At 38.8% G+C, this 26,396-nt stretch overlaps 2 protein-coding genes and 1 long non-coding RNA gene across 6 annotated transcripts; 2 read left to right on the forward strand and 1 right to left on the reverse strand.

Annotated features, from left to right (window-relative positions):
* Positions 1-94: 94 nt before the first annotated feature.
* On the forward strand, positions 95-16,214 carry LOC111332159 (contactin-1). 2 transcript variants are annotated; one of them, XM_022937446.2, is made up of 18 exons: positions 95-251; positions 1,237-1,319; positions 1,812-2,087; positions 2,448-2,729; positions 3,430-3,705; positions 3,816-4,100; positions 6,033-6,278; positions 6,494-6,763; positions 7,442-7,726; positions 8,370-8,618; positions 9,932-10,189; positions 10,451-10,735; positions 11,289-11,606; positions 11,786-11,856; positions 12,232-12,442; positions 12,587-12,727; positions 12,967-13,021; positions 13,662-16,214. In XM_022937446.2, exons 2-18 carry the CDS (start codon positions 1,265-1,267, stop codon positions 14,641-14,643), a joined length of 4,545 nt encoding a protein of 1,514 aa, XP_022793181.2. In that variant the 5' UTR covers positions 95-251; positions 1,237-1,264; the 3' UTR covers positions 14,644-16,214. The 2 variants fall into 2 exon arrangements, with proteins under 2 accessions (XP_022793181.2, XP_022793182.2); XM_022937447.2 differs by having other exon boundaries at positions 102-341.
* On the reverse strand, positions 15,680-25,578 carry LOC111332178 (trace amine-associated receptor 9). 2 transcript variants are annotated; one of them, XM_088728191.1, is made up of 4 exons: positions 25,032-25,578; positions 21,593-22,121; positions 18,702-18,863; positions 15,680-17,294 (listed from the first exon to the last, which is right to left on the reverse strand). In XM_088728191.1, exons 2-4 carry the CDS (start codon positions 21,985-21,987, stop codon positions 16,610-16,612), a joined length of 1,242 nt encoding a protein of 413 aa, XP_088584317.1. In that variant the 5' UTR covers positions 21,988-22,121; positions 25,032-25,578; the 3' UTR covers positions 15,680-16,609. The 2 variants fall into 2 exon arrangements, with proteins under 2 accessions (XP_088584317.1, XP_088584318.1); XM_088728192.1 differs by lacking the exons at positions 18,702-18,863; positions 25,032-25,578 and having other exon boundaries at positions 21,593-22,321.
* LOC148727409 (uncharacterized) lies at positions 20,407-22,494 on the forward strand. 2 transcript variants are annotated; one of them, XR_015989856.1, is made up of 2 exons: positions 20,407-20,671; positions 21,567-22,494. It is a non-coding gene; the product is annotated as an uncharacterized LOC148727409 (long non-coding RNA). The 2 variants fall into 2 exon arrangements; XR_015989857.1 differs by having other exon boundaries at positions 21,570-22,494.
* Positions 25,579-26,396: the final 818 nt, after the last annotated feature.

Here is a 26,396-nt window from a genome sequence, read left to right on the forward strand (position 1 = left end):
TCTTAAGATGTGGGTAAATTTATATTTCCCCAAATTTTAGTGTACAGTGTATAAAGCCTACCTTGACTTGCGTTACTTTTTTTGTGTGATCAAGTCCGGCGAAAGGACTGGTGCGGTCTTAGTTACAAGATGGCCGCAGTAATTGAAGCATTCCTTCGAACGGCGTCTTGTTTCGCTTGTTGCCTAGAGGCTTTGATCGGGAAGAAGTCGGTCCTAAATTCCGAACCAGGCTCATGATTGAGTTCCCAATAGTGAGTTATTTGAATTTATGAGAAAATTTATACCGTAAGTTTGTTGCGAATCAAACCCTCGCACCCATGGTTCGAAACTGAGCGACGTAGGTAAGCTCTTAATTCCTTGCGGGGTGATCGTGGGTTCATTATTCTTTAGCACTGTCATCCCTTGCTGTGATCTGTAGAGGCTTCAGTTTTATATGTATAATTTTACCGGCTTGTGTGTAGTTTTGGTCCAGTCAAGTACAGTTCTGCTCTCAAGTTGACTTTGTGTTATTGGTAATACGTAGTAATGACTGACAAAACAGAAAGTGTGTGTAAACAGTTCTCGAACCAATGATCATAAGATCACGCAGGTGTCATTGAGACATTCAGTTGTTTATACTTTCTGTTACTGTTTACATTCGAAGAGAGAAGTCCTAATTTTCGCTAGTCACACTGTGGACACCTGAAAGTCGCCTTTTAATTTTTTAAAATCGATGAGCCAGACAACAACAAAGAATTGGCAGGGACCAGTTCCAACCATGAGCTAGAAGCATTTTTGTTTTAATTTTTATTGGTTACTCTCTTTCTCATAGAAACTTTCATGTGGACAAATACATACATATATATATATATATATGTTGTAGGTCAATTTGTTCTTTAGTTAAATTTGTTTCAAACTAGGTTAATTTGATCTCAACCTAGGTCAGTACCTGATGTCTGTCTGTCTGTCTGTTTTTTTTTTTTTTGGCTGTGTTGAGATGTCTGGAACCTGAAATTATACTAAAACAATTATTTGCCTCAGGTTCCAGACATCTCAACACATTCAAAAAAAAAAAAAAAAAACAGACAGACAGACATCAGCAACTGACCTAGGTTGAGATCAAATTAACCTAGTTTGAAACAAATTTACCTAAAGAACAAATTGACCTACAACATATATATCAGATGTTTGTTAATTGTAACTTGCAAGTATTCAAAAATCATCGCTTTGTAATTAATGTTTTGTTTTGTTTTCAAGACTATACCAAATAGCTATCAACGAGAAAATGTGGCCAGCTGTCATTGTATTCCTTACTTTAATGAACATAACATTATGTGTAGGTAAGTCAAAGCATATACCCCTAATAAGCTTGATACCCCTAGATACAATAATCAAGGAAAAATTACATTAATGGGTGGTTTGCATGTTATGTCATTTCCGCCATGTTGGTGGACGTAAACAATAGATATCTCATTAGCTTCTTTTGTTCGACCACCAGCATTTGTTCCTTTCACCATTGTTACCTGTGTCTCTAGAGATTGGTTGTAAACCACCTATATGTTGGCAGAGTAAGAGTGTTTTCTTTCTCTCTTCTTCACTATTCATGTATATGCACTTCCATTCTTAAATTCCTTTCCCCAAGTGAGGGGAACTTAAGCTAGACTTCCTAAAGGGTTCTCTTCCATTTTGCACCCTTCCCTGCATTTAGAAAGACCATGGAAACTGCAAATGGATAGGTTTGCAAGCTTTGTTGAGTATTAACCCTATAATATCTAATAAGCAATTTATGATTTTTAAGAAAGTCATTTTGTCAAACTCTATTACAATTACAGATGCTGTGCTAAACTTCTTAAAGGAACCGACTTCCAAATCTGTTGTTAAAAGGAGCACAATCAATTTTGAATGCCAAATAGATGTCCCACAACCCATTTACCACTGGCTAAAAGATGGTAGTAACGTCACTAAAGGCAACATCTCCCCCTCTGGCTCAGCAACATCATTGCAGATTGATAACCTAGACTTTTCTGATTCTGGGAATTATTCCTGTGTAGCCACTGACAAACAGTCGGGAGAGACAGGAACAAAATCAGCAACTTTAACTGTGCAAGGTATCGTACATTTTTTCCATGAAATCTTAGTTATTAAGATCTAGATTGTAATTTTCTTCTCCAGCTTCTATATATTTCTTTGCTACTTGTAAAGGAGAATTAAATGTTACATCAAGATGACACACTCCTTCTGATAGGTTTGTCTAATCTCATTACTTGTCTGCAGGATAATATCTTGATATTGCGAGGAGAAGATACATTTTAATCATTTCTGACAGTGAAATGGTTGATTAGGGGAATAAGATTTGTCCTGGTTGGCCCCTTTATTACTTTTATTTCGGTCTTTCAACACTTAATCAAAAATTTCCCAGAACCTCATATAAAAAATTATGATGACTAACAAATTCATTACTATTTTAGGTGTCCCAATGGTAAGTATTTCTAAAACACCTTCTTCATCATCAACATATGTCGGACAATCTGCTTTGTTTCACTGTGAGGTTGTTGGATATCCAAAGCCAACTTTAACTTGGAAAAATAGTAACGATACAACAATTTCTAGTGGTGGACGATTTGAGGTTTTCAGCAATGGATCACTGAAGATAAATAATTTGATGAAGAGTGATGATGGTAGCTTGTTCATCTGTAAAGCTCACAACTCTTATGGCTCAACTTCTGCAAGTGCAACCCTGATTGTAAATGGTATGTAAGTTACAGATGTAAACTGAAACACATGATGATCTATCTATTTCAGGATACGAAATCACATTCCTTTTATACGATTTCTCATTTTTGATATCAGTGGAATGATTTCTTAATGGTACAAACTCTTCCTAATAATGTCTCTAATTACAATTAAGAATTATTCGCCGAAGGCGAGGCGAATATCGTCGAATAATCCCTGAGACAAAGTCAAGGGGATTAATTTGACAATATTCACTGAACCTGAGGTGAATAGTTGTTTTAGTATAATTTCAGAGCTGAACAATAGAGAAATTTCTAAAATCATAACATTTCAGTAACATTTATTAACATTTTATTTTAACATTTTGTATAAACTGCGGGGAGTGGTTTATATGTAGCATCATATAAGGAACCACTCAACCAATCAGATTGCTGGAAACTCTTTGCTCAGCTTTGAAGTTATACTAATATATATATATCCTCTGGAAAACAAAAAAATTTAAATTTAAACCAAGATGACCATTTTGTTTCCTCTGTGAGTAATTTGTCAGATGTCTTTAAGTCCCTTACTGATGTTCTAAAATCTTAAACAATAATTGGCCAGAAAGTCTTTGAATCTAAAGTAATTGAGGTTGGATGGGTATTTGCCATCTGTGCTATTATCTAACTGTTATATTTAAGTGTCTCTCTACTTTTTGGACTGAATTCATTTTTTAAGACCTACCCATCCCTCCATCGTTTACAACAAGACCAGGCAACAAAACTGCAAGTGAAGGAGACAGAGTCACATTTTACTGTGATGCAAATGGCATTCCTCCTCCAAGCATCATGTGGAGCAAATTAAATGGGAACATTCCTGCTGATCGGCGGCAAGAACCCTCCCCTGGTGCCTTAAGGATTGTCAATCTTCAACATGTGGATGATGGTAGCTATGTATGTACAGCAAAGAATTCTGAAGGGAATATCACTGCCCTGGCATTTCTACGCATTCGAGGTAATTATTTAATGTATATATACAATAGCGATTGCATTAAAAATTATACTTCAAGTTCTAACTGCAAAATTTCATTCACTCTACTCATCAGCTATATATTTTTATTTAAGGTTTTCCTCGTATAACAAGGACACCTATAAGCAAAGTGGTTGATGAACACTCATCTGTCCAATTTGCCTGTGTGATAGAGGGGAACCCAGCTCCTCATGTGGAGTGGACCACACCCAATGGCTCCATATTTACTTTGCAGTCTCAGCAATCGGGCTCCATAACAGTCCTTTCAAACAATTCTCTTAGTGTCTCCATTGTAACAGAATCTGATGCTGGAACCTATACTTGCAAAGCTGTGAATGATGTTGGAGAGAGGTCAGCCTCTGCAACTTTGAAAGTTCAGAGTGAGTCCAGCAAAATATTTCAACTATGCTATTGTAATAATTATTTATGTAAAAAGTACAGTCATCAGCAATTGTTGTGAGGTAAGTAAGTAAGTATCACTAAGTAAGAAAGTAAAGACTTTATTTAAAGAGGGTAGCACTAAAATAGTAAATAATACTAACAAACCTGTGGCCCTCTAAAATTATGTACAATACGGATGTTAAAAACTATGGCATAACTATGAGATAATATAACGAATAAAATACAAGAGATAAGAGATAAAATCAATTAATAGTACAAAAGTATAACTATTTAAATCACAGAATAAAATTATTTAAAAGCTGCTGTTCTTCAAAGAATTTTTTCCAAAGAGAGTTCCTAAAAGAATTTAGCAATGCTATTTTCTGCATGGATAGCGGTAAGCTGTTCCTGGCTTGACAGGTAGTCACAGTAAATGTTCTTCCTCCAGGTAGAGAGAGGTTAATCAGTTACCATCATCATATCATATTTATTTAGATTCTTGTGTAGTCTGTGTAGCCCCCTCCCTCTTCTCGATTTATTTTAGGAGAGTGGCAGTTGTGCACATTCTTGTGCTCAGGCTTAGCCAGCAGGATTCCAGTTGTAGCAATCCAGATCCTAGCTCTGCAGAGGCCATTTTTCTTTTTCATATTCTTTGGTTAGACTCTAAACTTCAGTCATTAATTTGCCTTTGTCCCCAAGCTCTACCAATTGAGCTAACCACCTCCCGGTTAGCTCAATTAGTAGAGCGCTGGACTGTTGTGTGGGAGGTTGTGAGTTCAAATCCGGCCGGACCAACACTCAGGGTCTTTAAATAACTGAGAAGAAAGTGCTGCCTTTGTAATATTATCTGCAAATGGCTAGACTTTCTAGTCTTCTCGGATAAGGACTATAAATGGAGGTCCCGTCTCACAAGCCCTTATATGTGAGAAAAAAAAATTGTGGGATGTTAAAGAACCACACACTGTTCGAAAAGAGTAGGGCACATAGTGCCCGGTGTTGTGGTCTATCTTTGTGTAGTGTCTATCAAATTGATGGGGGTACTGCGCCTTCGAATATTGTGTAGAAAGGGTGCAATATAAATAAGGAATTCATTCATTCATTCATTCAAGTTTACCTCAGTTGTAGAGGTGAATGGAGACTACAATCACAGTTAGGAAGTTCAATAAGTTATTGAGTGGTTTGCTTTCACAAATGTGGCATGAAAGTTTCCCTGCAAAAGTTTTGGGAGGAGCAAACTCTCAAAATTTCTGGACTCACTAATGCTCCCTGAGAATGATTCCCCAAAAGTTTGGGAACTGAAGACAATAACTACATGTACCTCAAAAATTTTTGGAGATGACACAGAAATTTAGTTTAGAGTCCAATTGCTTCAAAAAGTTGGAAAAGCCACAAAATTCATTAAATTATGTTAACTTTGCATTACTTTTGTCCAAACCTGTAGAAATGGTATCAGCAGATTTATGGGGGGAAATAATAATAATAATTTAATGTTTATATTGTGCAAATCAACATGTGGATATGATCAAATGCACATCACAACACTTTTTGGGGGACTTTGGCCAGACTGCATCAGCAGTTTACAAACAATCGAAGGAAACTTATTTGAAGATGCCCCCTCCCCCACAATTCCCAGTAAACAGGCCAGACCACATCACAGTAATCTCGTGACTGGGTTCTTTAATGTCCCCTGCCTAACCAAATTAACTAATTAATAGATGCAGGAGATGTTACACAAACTGAGAGAGATACTTGAGGTTTACCTTAATTAGACTGGCCCCATCTGACAGGGTGGGGAGGGAGGGGGGTGTTGCAATACTCTTGGTTGTTCCATGCTTCAGAAACTGGGGTAAACTTCAGCAGCAGTGCGCTATGGGATGTACTCTGTAGGCTCACAAGACTTACTGTATGTCTTATTTTGTTGTGCGTGTTAGCTCCTCCAAGATTTCCTGAGCCCATGGTGAACAGGACACAGAATATTAACAGTCAACTTGTGGTGGAATGTGGAGCTTATGCCACACCCATTCCTGAGTATCAGTGGATGTTTAATGGCACAATTATCACAACAAATCGCAGCTTGAATTTGAATTATTTGTCTCTTGATGATCAAGGTTTCTATACTTGTGTTGCGAACAACTCATTTGGATCAGTTTCTGGTAAATTCTACCTAGAAATTCAAGGTAAATCATTCTGTAGGTGGTGGTTTATTTTTTATTTCATTTAGTAAGGAAAATGTTCACAAATTATGCACTTCTACTTGTAGGTGTATTTTAAAGCTGTTTGATATACAGTATATGTCAAGTTCAGTTTCCTATTGAAGGGAATTAAATTTCAGTTAGCAATTTTTTAAGGAGGGTTAACACTGCCACTCATTTCATTTGTTCCTTATCTATAGTGCCACCAAACTTTGTAACATCTCCCAGAAACCAAACAATTCCTAAAGGACAAACAGCCACATTTTCGTGCCAGGCAACCGGAATTCCTGCTCCTTCCGTCAAATGGTACAAATCACAAACTCCTATCATCAATAATGAGCACTTCAGTGTTCTATCAAATGGAACGCTTGTGGTGAAAATCGTGTCGGAACAAGACAGTGGTTGGTTCACCTGCGGTGCAACGAATGATGCAGGAACAAGTGAAAGAAAGGCATACCTTTTAGTCGCCGGTATGGAAGCTGCCTTTCATATTTGGTTTAAAGAACTGACAGTTTTTTTAAATGCAATGATTGTCAATAAATCAACTGTAAGGTCTGGGTCTATAAATCGGTTAATTACGAAAATTTTAGTATTTATTTCAAGATAGCCTAACAGCAGGTTCTCATTATCAGTGTTACATGACACATGTTTTTCCTCCCGTGGGAAGATCAGAGACGAGTTGGAGAGAGGTTTTTTGGAGATCTGGTACCTAGACTCTCTGCAAACTTCTTACTGGCTCGCGTTGATCAAGGCCTCATAATTTTATGTGCGCTAAGAAACACTCGTGCCAATAGATAGACAAAGACAAGAGTGTATGTTTTTCATATAAACAAATTTTCCACCCAACTTATCACCCTTTTTTCAGTAAAAAAAACCTTTACATCATAAAATCAGCATGCATATTCTCCATACTGTTCTCTATACATTTCCCCAGGTGCTGACAAGGAGAATTTGATTAACAATCAAGATCTTCTTTAGTTAATGATCATTTCCTTTATTCTTGTGACCCTAGTGTGTGATTCAGGGGTGATATTGTAAGGAGAAATTAGATGCTAGTCATTCTTAGCAGTCAAGGGGCCATATTGTTCTGTATGACGCATACGAGAAAGCAAAGATAAATTTGCGATTCTCTTTCTGTCATGTCTCAGACTCTCCTGTGTTCACAACCGTCCCGAATAATGTTACCGTTGACGAACGGAGCAGTGCAACTCTGTTGTGCCGCGCCCGTGGCCCCGACGAGCCTGTTGTTACTTGGATGCGAGAGAACAGCGGTGGAACCGTAACAAACGTTGTTCCCAGTGCCACTGTACAGATTCATTCCAATGGAGATCTGACATATTCCAGCGTCACGAACCAGAATGGAGGCCTGCACGTTTGCAAAGCTTGCAACACTGCTGGGTGTGCGAGTGCCGAGGCCTACTTAATCGTCTTATGTAAGTCAACTCAAGTAGTAAATTTGTAGCAAGATGTTGATGATTTTTTACTGCCGTGAACTTCACATTTGGATTCTGTAAGTCCTATGCTCTACCACTGAGCTACAGAGTCCTCGCCGAAGGCGGAGTGGGGGGGGGGGGGGGGAGGGGATTACTTCTTAGTGGTAGGCCAATGGGAAAGTGGTGCTAGATGGGGTCGCATTTTTACAACTTGATCGACTGTAGTGGAGTTGCATTTTCAATAGAGTTGTTAGAATTGGGTCGCACATTTTCAGGATCTTTGGGGTGAGAAAATTTTAGTATGTATGGAGTTAGAAATGGGAAGATTCGCAGTTGAAAAGTTGTTACCGTATTACCAAAAATGACTAAGATAGGGTCTGTAATTGGCCAAAGAGTAGACTGTAATAGGGTCGGGGTTTTGAGAGGCCAGCGGCACATACCCAGAAAAACTTGAGCCAAGTACCCCCCTAGGGGGGTCCTCGCTGGTTAACTAGGTCATGTAGTAGTTACTCGAGCACAGACTGAAGTGATTTAGGGGTCTGGTTTAGGACAAGACGTGTTTCTCTTCGTTAGGAGTTTAAATAGGCACAACCTCCACTTACTTGTCACTAATATCTCCAATCTTCATTTCTTTAAAATTTAGTTGCCCCACGTTTCATTGTCCCACCCAACACAGTGAATGCTCTTAAAGGGCAAAGTGTCACTTTGGAATGCAAGCCGGAGTCCATTCCCCCAGCGACCATAACCTGGTTTCGAAATGGCGTAAACCTTGCTGGGACTGGAAATCAGTACCGTGTTGATAATGTTCAGCCACAGGATGAAGGATCGTACACGTGCAAAGCCAGGAACAGCAGAGGCTCAACACAGCAAGTGGTTGACTTGAAGATCGGAGGTAAATTAGGTTCCGATATGCTGGTCCTAATATTGTGGGATTGAAGAGTGGAGATTATGCCCACTGTGTACGCGATTAAGGCATTCTGAGTGTTTATTACTAAAATCAACCCATCACGGCCGACAGAGCTGAATAATGAAATGCTACGTCAGAGGGTATGCGGTCAATAACGCGGGTTCAAGTATCCTAGGTCTAAAATTTAGCGAAATTAGTGGAAAATAATAAGGACTGACTTTTAAAACCTAGGAACTCTGTTTTCGTCGAAGGCACTTTCCTATTTCCAGAGGTTTTTTAAGGAGAAAATTAATTTTTGAAAATTTTTGGGGGGTGTACCAAGTTTTTGAAGGTTGTTCTGTAAAAGAAAAGCGACAAGGAAAACGATACCTCGAAGCAACAGAATAGGAAATCAACCATGCGAACGACTCAAAATCCGTGTTGCCGCGGCAAAACCTAGCGCATGCGTATACGTTATTCAGCTCTGTCATCAAGGCCCGGTTGTTTAAAAAGGCGGATAACGCATAAATCAGTATCCAGCGGTCAAGTGTTAGCCAAACGTACTCTGCTGTTCAACTGGTTAGAGATTAATGGGTAGGGGTATCCCTCCTGAAAACAACCGTGGTCATAATGCTTTGTAACTTATCCCGCGAGATCTTCAGTTGATTTACTTCCCGTTAGCTTGTAGAGGCAAGGCATAGCCAGGATGTAGGACACAGATTTACTTAAATACCTACTCAGTAGTAGTATCATACACGTACACTGTGATGTGTGTTTCGATTGAACGCTGTAAAAATAAGATCTCAGTGATTGTAATGACCGGTTAGAATAGAGGAAACTAGCCGTGCAACAAGGTGGTAATAGGTTTTAAATTGAAAGTAAGCAGCCTCACTGAAACGTGGGGAAACGCGGCAAAATTTTGCATCTGTTTGGTCGAGAGACCAATCACATGAATATGGTAAAGTGAAACCAATGAAATTCTGGATTACCTTCGACCCTCATGAAAATTGTTCAAGACTGCATTTAGTTCCAGTGTCGTAGATATGAAACGGAAATAATGACTTTGGCCAATCGCACCAAGGGATAAGTCACACGGAGCCAATGAGAAATCGGTGTAAGTATAACTAAGCAGACTTCTACTCGGAAAGAGCATGCGCTCGTGACCATGTCGTGGTTGATTATAGTTTTTCTCCTGATTGGTTAAATTACTGGCTTGCGCGAATTTTCTCGACCAATCACGGAACGAAGTGAAGTAAATCTAAGGGTATCCAAAGGAGATTTCTTTCGACGCTCATTGAAAACTGTTCGAACATCCACAGCTAAAGCAAAGATTACAGATTTTCAAAAGACTCCATCCCAGAACAGCAAAACGATCATGAAGTGTGAAGTGGAAGGAAGTCCCCGTCCTCAGGTGACCTGGTACCTACAGAGTTCTAAGCTACCAGATTTACAAAAATTCCCGGATTACATTGTCAACGCCAATGAAGAGCTGATCGTTCCTGATTTATCTCTTGTTAAAAATTCCTTCCTGTGTAACTGCTCTAATCCTCTTGATACAGTCGCGAGGTTTGCGAGAGGTAAGATATTCAGAATTTACGAAGAGCAGAGCACAGGCTCAGGAAAGTTGAAGTTCATTTTAAAATATATCTAGATCAGTATAGACCTTCTCTCGATTTCCGCCATTTTCTCGAGTCCGGTCTTTGATTCTCCCTAGAAGGAACTACGGGGAGGGTGTGAGGATATTTAGAACAGCGGTTGGTGATCGAGCCTAGTGTAGACCGGAGGTTCTTGCAAACGACGGGAATACGATGATTATTTGTATGTGCTTTTCCTTTCAGTCCCCAGAGCTCCTTCTCAGCCTTCGGTCACAAGTATCATGGAGACATCTTTAGAAGTGACTTGGACCCAGTCTGACCCCCTGGATCTCGTTCTTCAGTACACGGTGCAGATGAAGACTGTAGCGGGGGAATGGGAACAAGTAAACGACACCATAATAGGAAGTTCAGTACGGGTAAACAATTTGATAGCATTCACAGCTTACAGTTTCAGAGTGAAGGCAAAGAATGGACTGGGCACTAGTGAAAACAGCCTGTCATCGCAAAATGTGACAACTCTGGAGGGAGGTATGAAGAGTAGTTCATCTTCTATAGTTAACCTCTGATACGAAAAAGGCACTAAGTGTCAAACGCTTAGGAACATTTGGGGTATTCGACACTTAGCACAGTGAAATGATGAATATTTTGAAATTCTTAAAAATAAAACCTTACGTAGCTTGCAATGATTTTCTCTCCAGAGAATTGTGACAGGTACACAAACTTTCGTTTCTTACAGAGTGGTTTTATCTATGAGAAGTTGTATGTAGTTACGCTCTTGATTTGGGGGGAGGGGAAGGTTGTTTGGATATGTCACCTCAGAATTGAAGTACTTCGTGGTCCTTCGAGTTCCCTTAAATAGTAAACTCGCCATTCTCTCTTCCCTGTCAAACAACTTAAACGGTTACAGTCACCGATGACAGAGACAAATTAGTGATAATGCAAACTTTTTTGCCGCAAAATACGAAACGGAGAAATAGTTAAAGGATTATTTTAAAGCCAAACTCTTCCATGTGTGGTCATAAAAAGCCAATGCATGGACACCTATTCTAACTTGAACACATTGCTTTCTCTTTACTTTCAGCTCCGTCACCCCCAAAGGATTTGAAATTGACTGTCGAAAACGCGACTGTTGTTTATGTCTCGTGGGTAAAACCAGAAGATTTAAATGGATATCTCAGCACCATTTTGTATAGAATCAACTACAAACCTCAGAATGGGAACAACTCTAAGGATGTTTTCATCCAACACAACATTGTCGGGAGCCCACAAAATTTCACATTACGAGAGCTCTCCCCTTATACAGCTTACATGGTCAGGGTATACGCAGGAAGAAGAAGGAACGATGGGATAGAAAGATGGAGCGGAGCTGTTTCAAAAAAAATAACAACCTTACAGCTGGGTGAGAATATTAATTTTAGAATAAATGGTTGCAATTCTATCGAGAGAATTCCCATTATATCGTAATTTTCCGACCTACGACAAGTACTGATTGTTAGGAAAATGTTTTGTATTTTAAGTCTCAGTAATACTGAAAAAGAGACTCCTTTGATGGTAAGATATTTCCTGTTCCGTTTACAGTTCCCCTAACACCTCCTGTGGATTTAGTTGTACAATCGAATGGAGCTTATCAGCTGATGGTCAAATGGAAGGTACAGGAATGAATTATCTTAGCTTCTGATTACACAATGTTTTATCGCTTGCAGTGTTAGCAAGGTGAAAATGTATCTATTTTGTATTTTATGTAGGGAGCGTCCTCGATAGGGATAACCTCTGACGTTTCCTTTTATGTATGCTCATATAATAAACTGATTGATTGATGTTATCTCTCACCATCACTACCCCTGTTAGTCATGTTGCCACTGGCTGCTGATCAATTGATCGGCTTTGAAGTTAGTTATGGCACCTTTTCACGCTTTTAAACTTTCATAGAAGTGGAGAAATGCAAGTAAGAAAGAGTCCAGTGCATTTTATGTCTCCTTAGTAAACACACACTTTTTTCTGACATGTTTTTTGTTTATTTGCAGCTTCCTGCATACTCAATCTTAGGTTACCATATATGGTATAAAGAGTCAGAGGGTGCAGAGTTTGATGGGAAAGTAGTTCCCCGGATGTTGGATACTGTTTACCTTATTAAGGGTCTGGAACCAGACACCAAATATGAAGTGAAAGCCCGAATGTACAGTAACGCAGGGATTGGTCCTTTTTCGGAATTACTCATCGTCAAGACTGATATTGGTGAGTTAAAGAACCTTTTGTCATATGTTGGTTTTGGTGATAAATTTTCTGTTCTAGATTTCGTCATTGTTAACAGCTTTATCATTGTTTTTATCATTATCATTGTTATTACTATTTTTATTTATGTTCTTTTTTTTCTATTAGATAAGTTTGCTGTAACGTCGGGGCAACTGAGTCAGTCCTCTGGATTAAAAGTCGCGGTTGTCTGTGTCGTGCTTGGTTTTTTCATTTTGCTCATTATCATCGCGTTTGTTTGTTTCAAGCGAAGACAAACCAAGCGTTCTCGTAAGTAACACCACGTAGGGAGTTCTTCTAAATTTATAAACCTTATTATTTGTCCCAAGTTTGTCGCGGTCAAATCTTCTTGGCAGCCTGGAGACCAATGCTGTGGACGTGCGAAGACTAATGCGTAGTTCCCACTGTCCAACCCGACTTTGTTTACTGTTTTTATGTCAGTTTGTATCTACAAGAACTTGAATACGGTAGTTCCCACTGATTAATTTATGGTGAGCTTTTCTTTCCAGGGCAAAGTTTGCACATCAGTAATCGTGAGGATCCTTCTCTCAAGTATGTTTACCAGTGAGTATCGAGAGAATTTCTACCAGTTTGCATTGCTATGTATTTCCTATTCCAATCTGTGTAATTGATTTAAAAGTTTTTTTCTTCTTTTCCTTCTTTTTTTCTACTTTCTTTCTTTCTTTCTTTCTTTCTTTCTTTCTTTCTTTCTCTCTTTCTTTCTCTCCGTCTGTCTGTCTGTCTGTCTGCCTGTCTATCTTCTGTTTTTTTTTCCTCTTTCTGTCAGTCTTTATTTTTGTCTTCTTTCTTTCTTTTTTTTTTCTCTGTTTTTCAGCGGGGGGAGGGGGCGGCAATCTAACACCAGCATCTTAGAGGCCGACCATTTAACTTTTGAGGGGGGTGGGTGATTTTAAAAAAAAAATTCCTGCAAGCTGTTGTTGAAAGAAAAAAATTGCATGCAGCCCAAATTTAACAGTAAAAAAATGTACCAAAAAATCGGAAAAAAATATCCTGCACAGCAGATTGCTGGAAAAAGAATTTCTTAATGACGAGAAATCACCCACCCTCCCCCTCTCAAAAGTTAAATGGTCGGCCCCTTAGTAGCATTCGTGGCCAGGGTAAGTCAGGTTGTTTTATTGTCACATGCACCCCTGAATCTTCGTCGGCCACGCCCTTTCTCACATCATTTGGGTTTTCTTCTTAGCAATCGAAGGACGGAAAGCACCTCACAATTGTCCTCAAGTGGCGACAGCGAGGGAAGTGTGGATGGTCGATACAACTTTGCGCCTGCAGATGACGAAATCGACGTGGGAATGTTCGAAGGTGATAGAAACTCTGCGAGTTTTAGTCAAGATCTTGGATCGCGAAACCTCGATTCAGCGGCTTCGAACTCGCGCTCAGAAAACAACCTGGATGACGTCGTACGCCTCGAGGAATACAGGCCAAGGCGTAGTCCCAATGTCTCTCGCGTGAACTCGATATATGAAGAGGTAACATCTAGTGACGGTAAAGGAAAAGACGATGGTATCGTCAAATTGAAACAGACAACGGGAAGAGAAGGCCTTGTGGATTCGTCTATGGGCTCTGCCGGGGTTGATAATAGTGCGTTCTCCCTCTCTGACTTTGTTGAAAATGAAGCTCCTCCTGACTGGAGACCTCCACCCCCACCGATCGATAAAAACCAGCCGCCGGTTTACGCACAAGTGAATAAAACCCGAAAGACAAATCCGGACAGTCCCGTCAAGGGCTTGGACGAGTCGGCTAAAAATAAACCTGTAGAGAGTAGTCCTAACACCCAGGCTACCTCTACAAAGGACTCCGTTGAAAGTCTTAAAAACGGACCTGTGAATGGCAAGTCCGATTCGGAGGATACATCTGATGACGATGATGAAACGGATTGGCTACCGCCACCTCCTCGCCCGAGTCAACTGGACAATGATTGGTTAAGACCCCTTCATCACTCAGGCCAAACGGACCATGATAGGGAACAATCCATTCAAAGCGCGAACCAACTGGGCGACGACAGGTTACGACCCCTTCATCGCCAAAACCAACTGGACGATGAGTGGGTACGACCCCTTCCTCCTGAGATTGAAGCTCTCCCCGGAAAAAGGAATCGTGTTGCATCCTGGGCGCGCGAGGACGCCGAAGTTTCATGTGATTTTGACGATTTGACGAAAATGTGAATTCCATTTTATGATGAAGAACATAAATATCAGAAAGATGAGAGCTTTCTCGTAGAGAAGCATTTAACTTAACTTCGAATTCATCGCGTAAACCTCAGTGGGTGACTGAAAAAAAAAATTGATGGACGTCACGACACTTGTCGTACTATTTGAATGCTTTTACTTTTTACTTCTTGATCGTTAACTTTCTAAACAGTGCGCATAAAACAAAAAGTACCTTTTACTCTGTAATTTGTTTTGGTAAACTTCCCAAAAAATTCGCCAGATAACCATGAGAGTGTATTCTTTCGTGTTGAAAGTGTTTCGTTTGTCATTTTCTCATAGAAAGTGGCATCATTGTTTCATGTGGTAAAACAGAGAAAACAAAGTACCACGAAGTGGTCTAAAGCTCACAAGGAAGCTTGGTGTTCTGGCCCCGGTTGTTCAAAGAGCGGGTAACGTTATCCAACGGATAAATCGCTATCCAGCGGATAAGTGTTACCAAAACGTACTGCGCTATCCACCGGATAGAGATTTATCTACTGTATAGCGCTATCCACCGGATAGAGATTTATCCAGTGTATAGCGCTATCCGCCCTTCGAACAACCGGGGCCTGGACGTTAGTGTTGTGTTCAAGAATCCTCCTCGAAAATTTTAAGGGGTGACGCTCATTATTCTGCGTTTTTCAGAATGCACGTATAGTTATTTCGTTTTCAAATTTTCAAAGGTTATTTATGTCAGCAATTCTTGTTTCATTCAGTGTCACTTCTTTTAGTGTTTTTAACACATGTCGAAATGTGCGTCAGGTCCACATTGTATTTGAAATACTGACATTTTCATGTGTGATATACTTTACGGAGGTAAGTTAACCAAAAATCAAATGTTGAATGCTACAAGAGGTTAAAAACTCTTAGATTTCTGGAGCTACTTAATTTTTTAAAAACAAATTCATGTTGCCGTGCGTCTGTTGAGAATTAGATCCCAGATTGCATCTAAATGTGCTTAGAACTGTATCAATATGCTTGAGAGCACTTAACAGACAAAAAAGGAGAGACCTTGTGGTAAATAACAAGCCGTCTTTAATGGCGGAAAGAAAACACTTTCCAACATCCGGGAATCTCTAATTACGGGTTTGACAAATTAGGGCATGTCACGCAACATGTCACGCAACATGTCACAAGAACGAAACAGTGGTTCACGAGGGGCAGCCGAGTTTCTTGTGGTCTATTACTGAACAGACCTACGGCAACATGGAGCCTATTTGCCATATATGATCGAAAGGTTAAATGTTGTTAATGGTGATGTCATCTGTGGGTCTGTTCTCCAATAGATCATGATTTTGAACCAATCAAAATGCATATCGGATTGAGCTTATGTATATAAAAGAATATAGTTTACGTAACAATAAATTCAATTAATTGGAGAAAATTGTTATTTTGACTTAAGTTAATTATATATAAATCAAGCATTAGTGGAACAATTGGACAGAGGTGTGTTTCTCTTGCTGGAATCAGGAAGACGGTAATTTATATCTGGCTAGGCTAATATTTTTATAATTAAAAGAAAGTCAAAATATATGCTTTAAAGTCCATCTCAGTTGTACTCTTAATGGTGAGAAGTACAGTTAAAGTGGAACACTTTTGATTCTAGAGCCAAAACCAAGGTGCGAAGCGTAGATCAAAGAGAACTCGTAGTGATTACATGCAAGCAGCCTAAAGCGCGGGAAATGTCGGAAATGAGAGTGACTTAGTCATTACTCCTTTCAGTTTTGCTTCTCTATTGGTCGAGAGGGTAGCACGACTGTTTATACCAACTAACGAGGTTAAGAAGAAAAGGGAAACCGGTGCAATCCTGGATTGTCCAAAATTTCTGAGCTTTTGTTTCTATCACTTAGAGATAATTAAAAGCGGAACAAAGACAAAGATTCATAACATGAGTTTTTCGTGTGTCTTTCTTTAGATAGGCTGTACTTATTCGCCTATCATTTCAACTTTCCTGAGCAAAGTTGATATTTCCCATTTCGATATTCTGCGCTGTCGAATCTTTCGTCGTGTCTCTCCTACTGGACAGATAGCTGTTGAACTCTTGAGAGTCTTTCCACGACAGCGGACATAACACACGTTTCATTGCTTTGCAAAACCTCTGGTCTCGAATAGCGTATATCACTGGGTTCACGCAGCCATTTAAGAGTGTAGCCGTGAGTACTGCGTTCAGAGTACTGCTCGAGAATTCCCAAGATCCTTTGGAAATCATCTTGGCCACCGACAATACCGTGTATGGAAGCCAGGATACGATAAATGCTCCCAAAACAATCAGCAACGTTTTCATAGCCTTGGTTTCCATGGCTCTTTGGCCGATCTTGTCGGAGCCAGGCGTATTCACCGAATTCTTTTTAATCTCTCTCACGTGGTACCGAGCAACAAAGAAGATTCTGCAGTAACAGTACATCATACAGATCACTGGAGCACCAAATGGCAACAATGCCAGACCGAGAGTATACACCCTGTTCGCCAGTCCCTTTGCGCCCCAGTTTGGACGGCAAGTTGAAGTCTTGGGCTGATAAACAATCTCGCCCCAATCCAACTGCGGTGCAAATGCCCAGAAAATGGAATGGACCCAGCCCACCAGTAGCAGCACGGCCGAGCGCATCGTGGTCAGAATAGTCTGGTACCTGGGGGGTAAAATGATGGCAATCAAGCTATGGCAATGTTTTAACCTTCAATGCGTACGAGCGACGAGCATCTAATTTCTTCCTATAAAATAACCGCTGACCGGAATCATGCCCTATGGTTACGAGAATAAAGGAAATGATCACGAATTAAAGAAGCTCTTGATTGTGAAACAAATTCTCCTTGTTAGCACCTCGGGAAATTTACAGTGAACAGTACGAAAAGTATGCATACTGATGCTAGGCTTAATCTACACTCTGAAAGGTGAGAGTCTTCTTTGACAGATAGCCCATAATAAGTCAAAGTTCAATATTCACAGGCACATTCACGAAAACTGTTTTTACACACGTTAATTGAAGTACAAAATGCAACCAAACACACTGTTTCTGATTAGAAGTTTTACTGGACTATAAACTTACGACAACTATGCAGAAATAAGTACACCACAAATACTCTGAATATATTACACTGTATTCCCTATTTGAATTATAAGATACAGTTGCCTTTGTCTTACAGATTTAAGGAAGGCTTCAGAGTCGAGTTAGTTTGATACAACTAGTTTCTAAATGAAAACACCTCATTTCTTTGATTTTTTTAACAGCCACGGACTTTATTCTATTTGAAACTCAGTATGCAGCTTCCATTTCTATAACGCTTCTCTTTTGTCACAATAAAAATTCTTTTTAAAGTAGTCTTCAGCAGTTGTGTCCTCGTTTATGTTCTTGCTCTTCAGTACATGATAAGTGTCGTTATGTATGATTTCATCATTTAGCAAATATTGCTCAGCTACAGTTGTAGAGGCACAATCAACAATATTCCCAATTCCTGTTCTGAGATTTCACGTTTGTAATTTAGCAGACAACACTTGAATCACAAATATAATTAAAGAGTCCCATGCTGCTGCAGCAGATACACGTACTTATCGGGTACCTATTTTTCACAGTTGCTATGAGGTTCAAGTTATGGTTTGTCCGTCTGTCTTGTTATCAAGAGACAAAAACCGGACAACCTGTTTCAAAAGCTAAAAAAAAAATCGTTTTCACCTCACTTCATAACTGTCTGAGTAGTGTTATTTTGTTTTTTTTTTCGTTTCCTTTTTTTCGTTTACTCTTCTGAGTGAGCCAAGTTCTCTGGATGTGTTAGTTATTTCATCTCCCCGGATATCCTCCGGAATCACAATACTTTTTTTCGGGCGGGGCATCCCCAAGCTCCTTTTTACTTCCACAGTTTCCCTAAAACATTTTGGTGAAAGCAACTTTCTAAAAGCAATTTGAAACTCTCTCTTTCGTACAGTATAAATAACAGGGTTGATCAGTGAGTTGAAAAACGACAGCACAAAGGTAGCCTGACGCAAGGATGTTTTCGAATCACTCGAAAAATACTCGTCGAAAACATTCAATGTTACAAACCTGACAGCTATTGGCAGTACACAACAAAGAAATATTGCAGCGAAAATCATCGATGTTAATTTGAGCGCTTTCTTCTCCCTTTGAAATTTAGTCCTGGCTTCTTCTGTAACTTGTTCCAACATGATTTGTTTCTCGTGCCGTTTGGCTTCTTTGTAAACAAGTCTGTGGAGTAAGATCGTCGTGAAAATGATAATTGCCACCAGAATGTAAAACAAGGTTGCTGACTGTGTGAACGAGTAGATCAGTAGCGCTGAGGTAATCCACGGTACAGCGCAAGCTGCCAGAAGACGACCTTTTGTGATAAAACTGCCATGACGAAAAGTGTATTTCATAGCGAAATACCGCTCTCCGCTGATTAAAAACAAATGTACCACCGACGCCCAGAATGTTAAGAAATAGGAGATGTTAACAGTCAAACTGATGTTACAAATTCCGCGCAAGGTTCTTCCTATTACAAGGTAATAACTCATGGTTATGTAAAGGGGTTGTGCGATAAGACCAGTGATTAGATCTGTCAGCGCCATACTTGCCAATAAGATGTTAGTGAGAGTTTGCAGTTGCTGCCTGGTTTTCACGGCCGCTATTACAATGGCGTTCAACAGAACAGTGAAAGGACAGGCCACTAAAGTAATAACAGCTGCTGCGATAAGGAAGCTACGATAAGAACCGGAGAAAGACAGCTGTAGAAATGACTTATAGAAAATATGATTGCATTCAGTGGCATCTTCAATCCTCGAAGAACGAGACTGATTCATCTTTTTCTCTGCGCAGTTAACAAGAAGGAGACTTCTCTGAACTCGTAGTTTCGTGTTGAAGACGCCTTCTTTTTCAGGCAAGCTATATTGTTTCTTTTATTTGACAGCTGAGGAACGATCGATTTAAGGATCTAGTCCACTCGAAGTAAAACAAAAAGTCAGTGAGCCTTTCCCGCCGGCTTTCTTTTTATTTTCTCTTGATACAGCCATGATTAAATTTGCGCACTGCAGGACACTGAACAATGCAAATTAACAAGCGCATGTCAAATAGCTGTCAAAGAATAGGAACTTAGAATTTTTTCTTAATAGTCCGTGTCAGTTCTGCTTTTGATCAAAACACGAAATTGTCAAAGAATAAAGCTGACTTGGAGTTAAAAGTGATTATATGCCTCTAGGCATATACGAGGTGCGGTTAAATTTAGCTAGAACAGGTGGGTGCTTCTGCGTTTTTCAGTCAAGGCAAACACGAAAACATAGCCACGCGTGAGAGGGAGCGTGAAAAGAAACGCGATTGTCGCACTTAATTCGCGTTCGCCTCGAGTTCGCCTCGTGTTTGCCTTTAAACGCAAAAACGTGATGCATGTTCTACAGGCTGGAGAAACCTCTGCTATTAATGTTTTTGGAGGACCACTTTGATGGAGCATAGATATTGCTTTAAATTATTTGAATAACAAAGCAACTGCGTACTTTGCAGGTGGCTGCCTGATTGTGTTTCCCAAACATTGAACTGTGGGGAAAGGAGAACTGATTTTGATTATGAAAATAGTTCATGAAGTTAAGTTCATACTGATCGAGTTGCCTTGATGATTAGCACAGAAACCAGGGCATTAGAAGAGTATCAATACGCTGTATGCAACGGTTGGAAACATCATTTCCATCATTTCTGCAAATATATTTTGTTGCAGATGTTTCAATTAACTTACCTCTTTTTTAACGAGGAAGAAAATTTTTCGAACCTCAATATCAATAGATGTAATCAAACAAGACAGACTCAGCGATATTGAATTAATTTAAGTCAACAGCTTTTACCTAAGTTTCTCCTTAAAAACTTTAAACCATCAAGGCAGTTGCTTTGATTTTGTTTTTAGTGACCGCTAATCCTATCGTTTTTAAAGTTTAGTATAGTACGACATGTAAATTAACGATCTTCAAATATGAACCCATGAAGATTTACGCGATTTTAATTATTTAAAGAAGGCTACTTCTGTTGATTTGGTAAGTCCGAATTTATTTTCCGTTTAAATGATAAGGTTGTCTATTTTAGGCTTACGTTCGTCTTTTTCAGAGATCCTTTAAAACCCATTGACGTTGGACCTGATATGAACTGTATTAATTTCATTTTAACTCTCTGTGTGCGTTAATTAATCTCGCTGAGGCTATCTAGTGAGCGTTTTTTCTGTACAAAGGCCTTGCTCTCTCTAGTCCTTTTTTGAACGTTTTTCTATCGTTTAGTGCGAATCATTTTCAACCAGGGCTTAATCAAACATATAAAATCTTTGTTCTTAGTCATTTTTCCGCTTTGCAAATGGTTTTTCGTGTCTAAATCCTACACCAGTATCCGGATTAATTTTTTACTCGTAAGCTGTTGAAGACCCTTAGAATTTTGCTTTCGAAATATTGCATATTATAAACCCCGTGCAGGGCAGAAAATTTTACCAAGCTTTTTTTGGTCCGAATCTTGGATTAACAACAGTTTACTTATCAAATCTGAAGGCATACCAGAGACACGAAGGTTAAAAAAAAAATGTCTTTTCTTGTTCATTTTTCATTGCAAGGCGCCTTGTAGTCTGATGCTGGGGTGAAATGAACTTCTATGACCTACTGAATACTCGTTTTCCTGGTTTTGGAATTCATCAACATGTAATCATTTAATCAACCATAATTTAGATATTGTTGGCCCGTGCTCTTTGCCTGTATCAACTGTACATAATACTCGATGAATGGGTTGGTAAATAAAACTGAGGTGCTCAGGAACTCAGTTAAAAAGAGAATATAAACAGACGCTATTGCGTAGCCGAGTGATAATCGTGTTGTAAAGCTATTGCATAAGTTTTGATTCAGTGAGAGCAGAGAAGAGGTCGAGGTTAATTGAAAGTTTTTTTTTTTCTAGTAGGTATCTTAGCAGTTATTTCTTACCGTAACGGATCGGTTATGGCGAGATAGCGATCCACACTGACCAAAGACAATGTAACCAAAGAGGCGTTAAGACCCACTGAAATGAAAGTTGCATGCCATTTGCACCAAGTGAGGGAAATATACCACTTCTGAGCGAGCGATGCCATGATGTAAAATGGGATGTAAATCGCCCCGACAAGGAAATCTGCGGTAGCCAAACTGCTGATGAAATAGTACGTGGGCTTGTGGAGTTTGTGATCGAAGATCACAATTCCTACAACGAAGACGTTTCCCAACACGCTGCCGATGCAAATTATGACCAAAAAAACCACTTGAATGTAAATTTCGACGTCGCTCCTCATCACCAGAGATGGTGATGGAGTTGCATTCAGCTGGGCTGTATGAGTTGAGTTCATCCCTTTTCTATCCACCGAGGTGCGTGCACTGCTGTTTAACTCGGCGTCTTTGACTGATAACTAAGTTCCGTCAAACCAGTGGATCACTGAAATAAGCCTGCCGGCTGAGTAAGCAGCTTGGTGACGCCAGTCTTCTGAAAAAGGAAATTTGGCGTTTATGTTTCCAATTAGCATAAGACACGGTATTTCACTCCTCCTAAAAGTGTAAATAAATTGCAAACACAGGATAGAAACTGTTTACTTGGAGGAAGAAAGCAAAGAAAAAGTGCCCCCGTGATGGACATACAAGTGAACTGTTCTTTTCGTTTAGATAGGGGTCACCTTTGTTTGAACACTATCGACATTGACTCATCGTTAGAACACAAATGCCACGCGATAAATAAAATTGGTGATAGAAGGGAGTGCATAAGTCGTGAATTTGAATTTCATTATCAAGTCTCAATTTAAAGCTCTTTTGTTGTGTCTTCAACGGTAAAGCTTCGTTAAATTAAAATGAGTTTAAATGGCTGGGATTTTGTGGTTTCAAATTGGGATCCAAGGTTGTTAGAATAGAGCCTTAAAAATTGTCGTGATAATTAAACAAGGCCACAGCGCCGTTTGGACGAACTCAACTAGTGATTAAAGTCATGTATTAAACATATTTTTTATTAATCAGAACAAGCAAAAATTAAACAAGATGATTGATGAAAAAAAAATTGGTTTGAAAAAATAATGTGCAACAATGGAATACCCCATCGATTTGCAAACCGCACAAGAGGAGAAAAAAGGGGAATTTCACGTCAGATTCCTACTGAATGTTTCACGACAAGTTGCTTTGATAATATAATGTGAGCATCGACCGGCTGTCTGTTGAGGTGACAGCCAAAGAAAATTAGTTGTAGACCTTGTTACAAGGTGTTTTATGTCATTTTATGGGATACAGAGTTTAGTTCTATGTCATACTGGTAACTTCTGTTAGCGATCGCTTGTGATAAAATTTCGCATTTCCAAACGGTCAAGTAATGTCTAGGTTATGAGACAGGTATCGATAAAATGTATAAGCTTAACTCATCATTTAAAGTTTACTGAAACATCTACCCTTAAAATGGGTTTCCGAGCAGAAAAGATATTTCCTGCACAACGGGATCAAGAACATTCCATTTAGAGAGAAAAAAACTCTGTCAGAAATAACGAATTTATTTTCAATTGGTAATATTTGTAAAATCAAATAGCTTTCCCTAAAAGCACAGTCACTTATCGCCATGGTGACATCGATATCTCCTCATGTGAAAGATAAATATGGTATCTTCACCTCACAAAATGACGATATTATATTCTGAGGACTAGTGGAGAAAGCCTGGTTATTTCACCAACACATTTCTTTCGCGTGTGATATTTTGATCAAACATTTTCGATGGAGGATCATTATTTCATGCCCTCTTATTTAAATACCTTATCATAGAATATGTTTGTTGATCACGTGACATTCGAAGTTTTTGAACCCCAAAAATACTGATTATTGACTCTGCAGCTAAAAATACTGATGAAAACCAGTTTGTAGATTAAAATTCTCTCGCAATTTTACATTTCAGGATTGCCTATATATTGAAATATTAAGGGTACCGGCTTTTCGTGCGAATTTCTGAGTGACGATTTGTCAGCCCTCACCTAATAGAAGCCTTTGTAAGTTTAATGATAACTTATACTGCTACAGGCTTAATGACTTGCGTGTCATTTTCCCCACAGCGTTTGTATGTAATGTCGCATTTTTAAATATAATACACAGGATGTAATTTCATGTTTGTAAAGTCAATCTAGAAATTGGTCCGTGTAAAGCAATTGTTTTCACGACAGAAACGAAAACAATGAATATCAAAATCACTCTATGGCGTAAAGAAGAGTGACTATAGGAGGAAGTTTAGGCTGTTAGCACCCATGCAGTTATTTTTATTGTGTGCCGGTTGGAAACCTTTTTGTTTAGTTAATAATATTGCAACTATATAGAAATAGTAATTTCTCCAAATGTCACTCATGAAATTGTTTCCTTTCGCGTTACATCACAGACAGCTAAATGCTACAGCACTCAAAATGCTGCCATGGGCTTAAAACGTCTTAGAAGGATCCCTATAAGTATGAGAAGGACTCTTAAAGGATCAGTTTTGATGGACTGTGCTTTTCCAAGCCGTGAAGCAACTTCGCTTTTTAAGGAAAGACACAAACCGTAGCAACTTCAAAACATTAGTTTTCTGTTGTCTTAAAGAAACCGGAAAGAAAATCTTAATCTTTTCTTTCTTACAAAGGGATGGCAACTATAGCACTTTTCATCTGAAAGTACGATTATTTTTACTTTTAGTCGTTAGAAATATGACAAATTTTAATTTGTCATTTCAACTGTCTTTCCACTTTGAGCGGCATTCGCTGTCGGCTAGTGCCGTCAGCAGGTTTTAATCAAAATAAAGGTTTATATCTCTGAAGAATCTTTTCTCAGCGAAACCAGTTTTGCTGAATTTTTTTTCTTATTTCTTAGTTTTTGGCAGCGGTACTCTTTAACTCTCCCTGAAGAGCAGGCTCACCAAAATGTTCATTGAATGAAAAAAGGAAGCAACCTCACATTTTCCAAAATAAAAATTTCAATAAACATACATACGTATATACATACATACATACATACATACATACATACATACGTACATACATACATGCATACTTTATTTATTCCAGAAGCACACTACTATATACACTAAAAAGGAAAGGGAAAAAGATGCTTCTACAAAAGGAAGTTAAGAGGTTGTCCCTATGTGAAAACTTCAATAAAAAATAAGTCTAAATCTACACGATTGACTCTTCGCTCATCATGCAATGACTAATAGGATGTTGCTACATCTCTGTTCGCCTTCGCTTCTCTTGCTGTTCTACAATTTTAACGATGTATTGGTGTGTCATACAATAAGCAACAGAGCCGTAACTGAAAGAAGAGCTCTCTGTTACCTTAGAGTGTAACTGCGTCATTTTTAACAAATTTACTGAGATATTTCAGCACATTTCAAATGAGATGGGTTACTCACATTTTTTTCACTTCCTTTAACCCCTCAAAAACCCTGTGTTAGATGTGACCCGTGAGGTTTGAGCGCGATGTCTATGAAAAACTAAAAGACGGTGAGTGAGTCGCCGAGTACTGGCGTACGGCAGTTAGTAATAACTGAGGGAGACGGATATTTGCTTAAGCACTGCACCTGTATTTTGTCAGACCCATCATTTCTTGCGCAATATATTACAATAGACAAAGGAAGTAATAACCGACTTCTGAGTGGTTAACACTCTCAGGGTTTTGTCGCTTTATTGATTGGCGAATTGGTAACAGATGATGCAAACAGGTAAGCTATGGTGACATTTAATCCCCTGGCGCGATAGAGAATGATTATGGAGAAGGAAAAGTAGATTTTGAACTAGTTTGCTTCGATGTAACCCTCAGTCAGTCTCTTATGCAAGAGCATTTTCCAAATTAAAATTTGTAATTTTGTCCAGTGGGATAAGTAGAGTAAATTTCTCTTCTAACAACAAAAGTGAAACACTATTATTTACTCTCTTCAGTCATTTGAGTGAAGTTTTAACATTCATCAACCGTCAACATCTGGTACTTTCTCATTTTCTTGTCAGTAATTTTTCAATTTTTAAAAATTTCCAGTGTTATTTTGTAATAGGATCCCAACTGGATACCAATCATTCACTTAACAATATCAAAGGATGCTATCGTAATTATATATAATTTCTTCTTCTCTATTTAATGGTTTCCGATTCAAGTTATTCCGTGCCACAAAAAGAAGCTCGAGGATCTGTTGATCGTTTGTAATTGAAAAACAAAATACGATTTTAAATTCGAGGGCTAAAGCGATTGTTCATTAAGATTTTAAAACATCCGGTACTTGTATCCAAACGTCAGAGGTGATTCAAAGTTAAAATGTTGAAAAGGTGGCTCTTTAAGCAAAATTAATCCAAATTCTACCGACGATTTTAATTATGCAACATGGTTTCTATTCAGGGAGAAGACTTCCTTTTCGGGTTTATTCGACTCGCAAAATGCCTTGTTTCAAATTTCAAAACAAATTTTCATGTGACCAAAGAATTTTAGAAAACGTTCCTCTAATTTTACACGTGACAGTTACAGTTTTGTTAAGATTTTCTTCTTACTGGAGATATAATCATAGAAATAAACAGATTATATCATGAATATCGTCTTAAGTTTTGAGAAAATTACCAATTCCGTTAATTTTCTTCCTTTATTGCCGAAATACATTTTGACAGGTAAAAAAAGATACCGCATGTAATATTATAACTTTGCGGCAAAGGTTGCTTTAAAGATAGCGCATAATAATTTTGTCCTATTTTACCACCAATTCTCTGACGGGTAGATTCACTTGCATTTGTTTCCT

Source organism: Stylophora pistillata, chromosome 7 (genome assembly GCF_964205215.1).
Source record: "Stylophora pistillata chromosome 7, jaStyPist1.2, whole genome shotgun sequence".
NCBI lineage: Eukaryota > Metazoa > Cnidaria > Anthozoa > Scleractinia > Pocilloporidae > Stylophora > Stylophora pistillata.

Excerpts from the sequence above, each read along its gene's own strand:
- LOC111332159 (XM_022937446.2), top strand. The coding sequence starts at position 1,265 with ATGTGGCCAGCTGTCATTGTATTCCTTACTTTAATGAACATAACATTA. Across the intron at positions 1,320-1,811 it reads GAACATAACATTATGTGTAG|ATGCTGTGCTAAACTTCTTA; the intron begins GTAAGTCAAAGC and ends TTACAATTACAG. Across the intron at positions 3,706-3,815 it reads GGCATTTCTACGCATTCGAG|GTTTTCCTCGTATAACAAGG; the intron begins GTAATTATTTAA and ends TTTTTATTTAAG.
- LOC111332178 (XM_088728191.1), bottom strand. The coding sequence starts at position 21,987 with ATGAACTCAACTCATACAGCCCAGCTGAATGCAACTCCATCACCATCT. Across the intron at positions 18,864-21,592 it reads GCCATAACCGATCCGTTACG|ACTTGTTTACAAAGAAGCCA; the intron begins GTAAGAAATAAC and ends CTTACTCCACAG. Across the intron at positions 17,295-18,701 it reads GTACTGCCAATAGCTGTCAG|GTACCAGACTATTCTGACCA; the intron begins GTTTGTAACATT and ends TTTACCCCCCAG.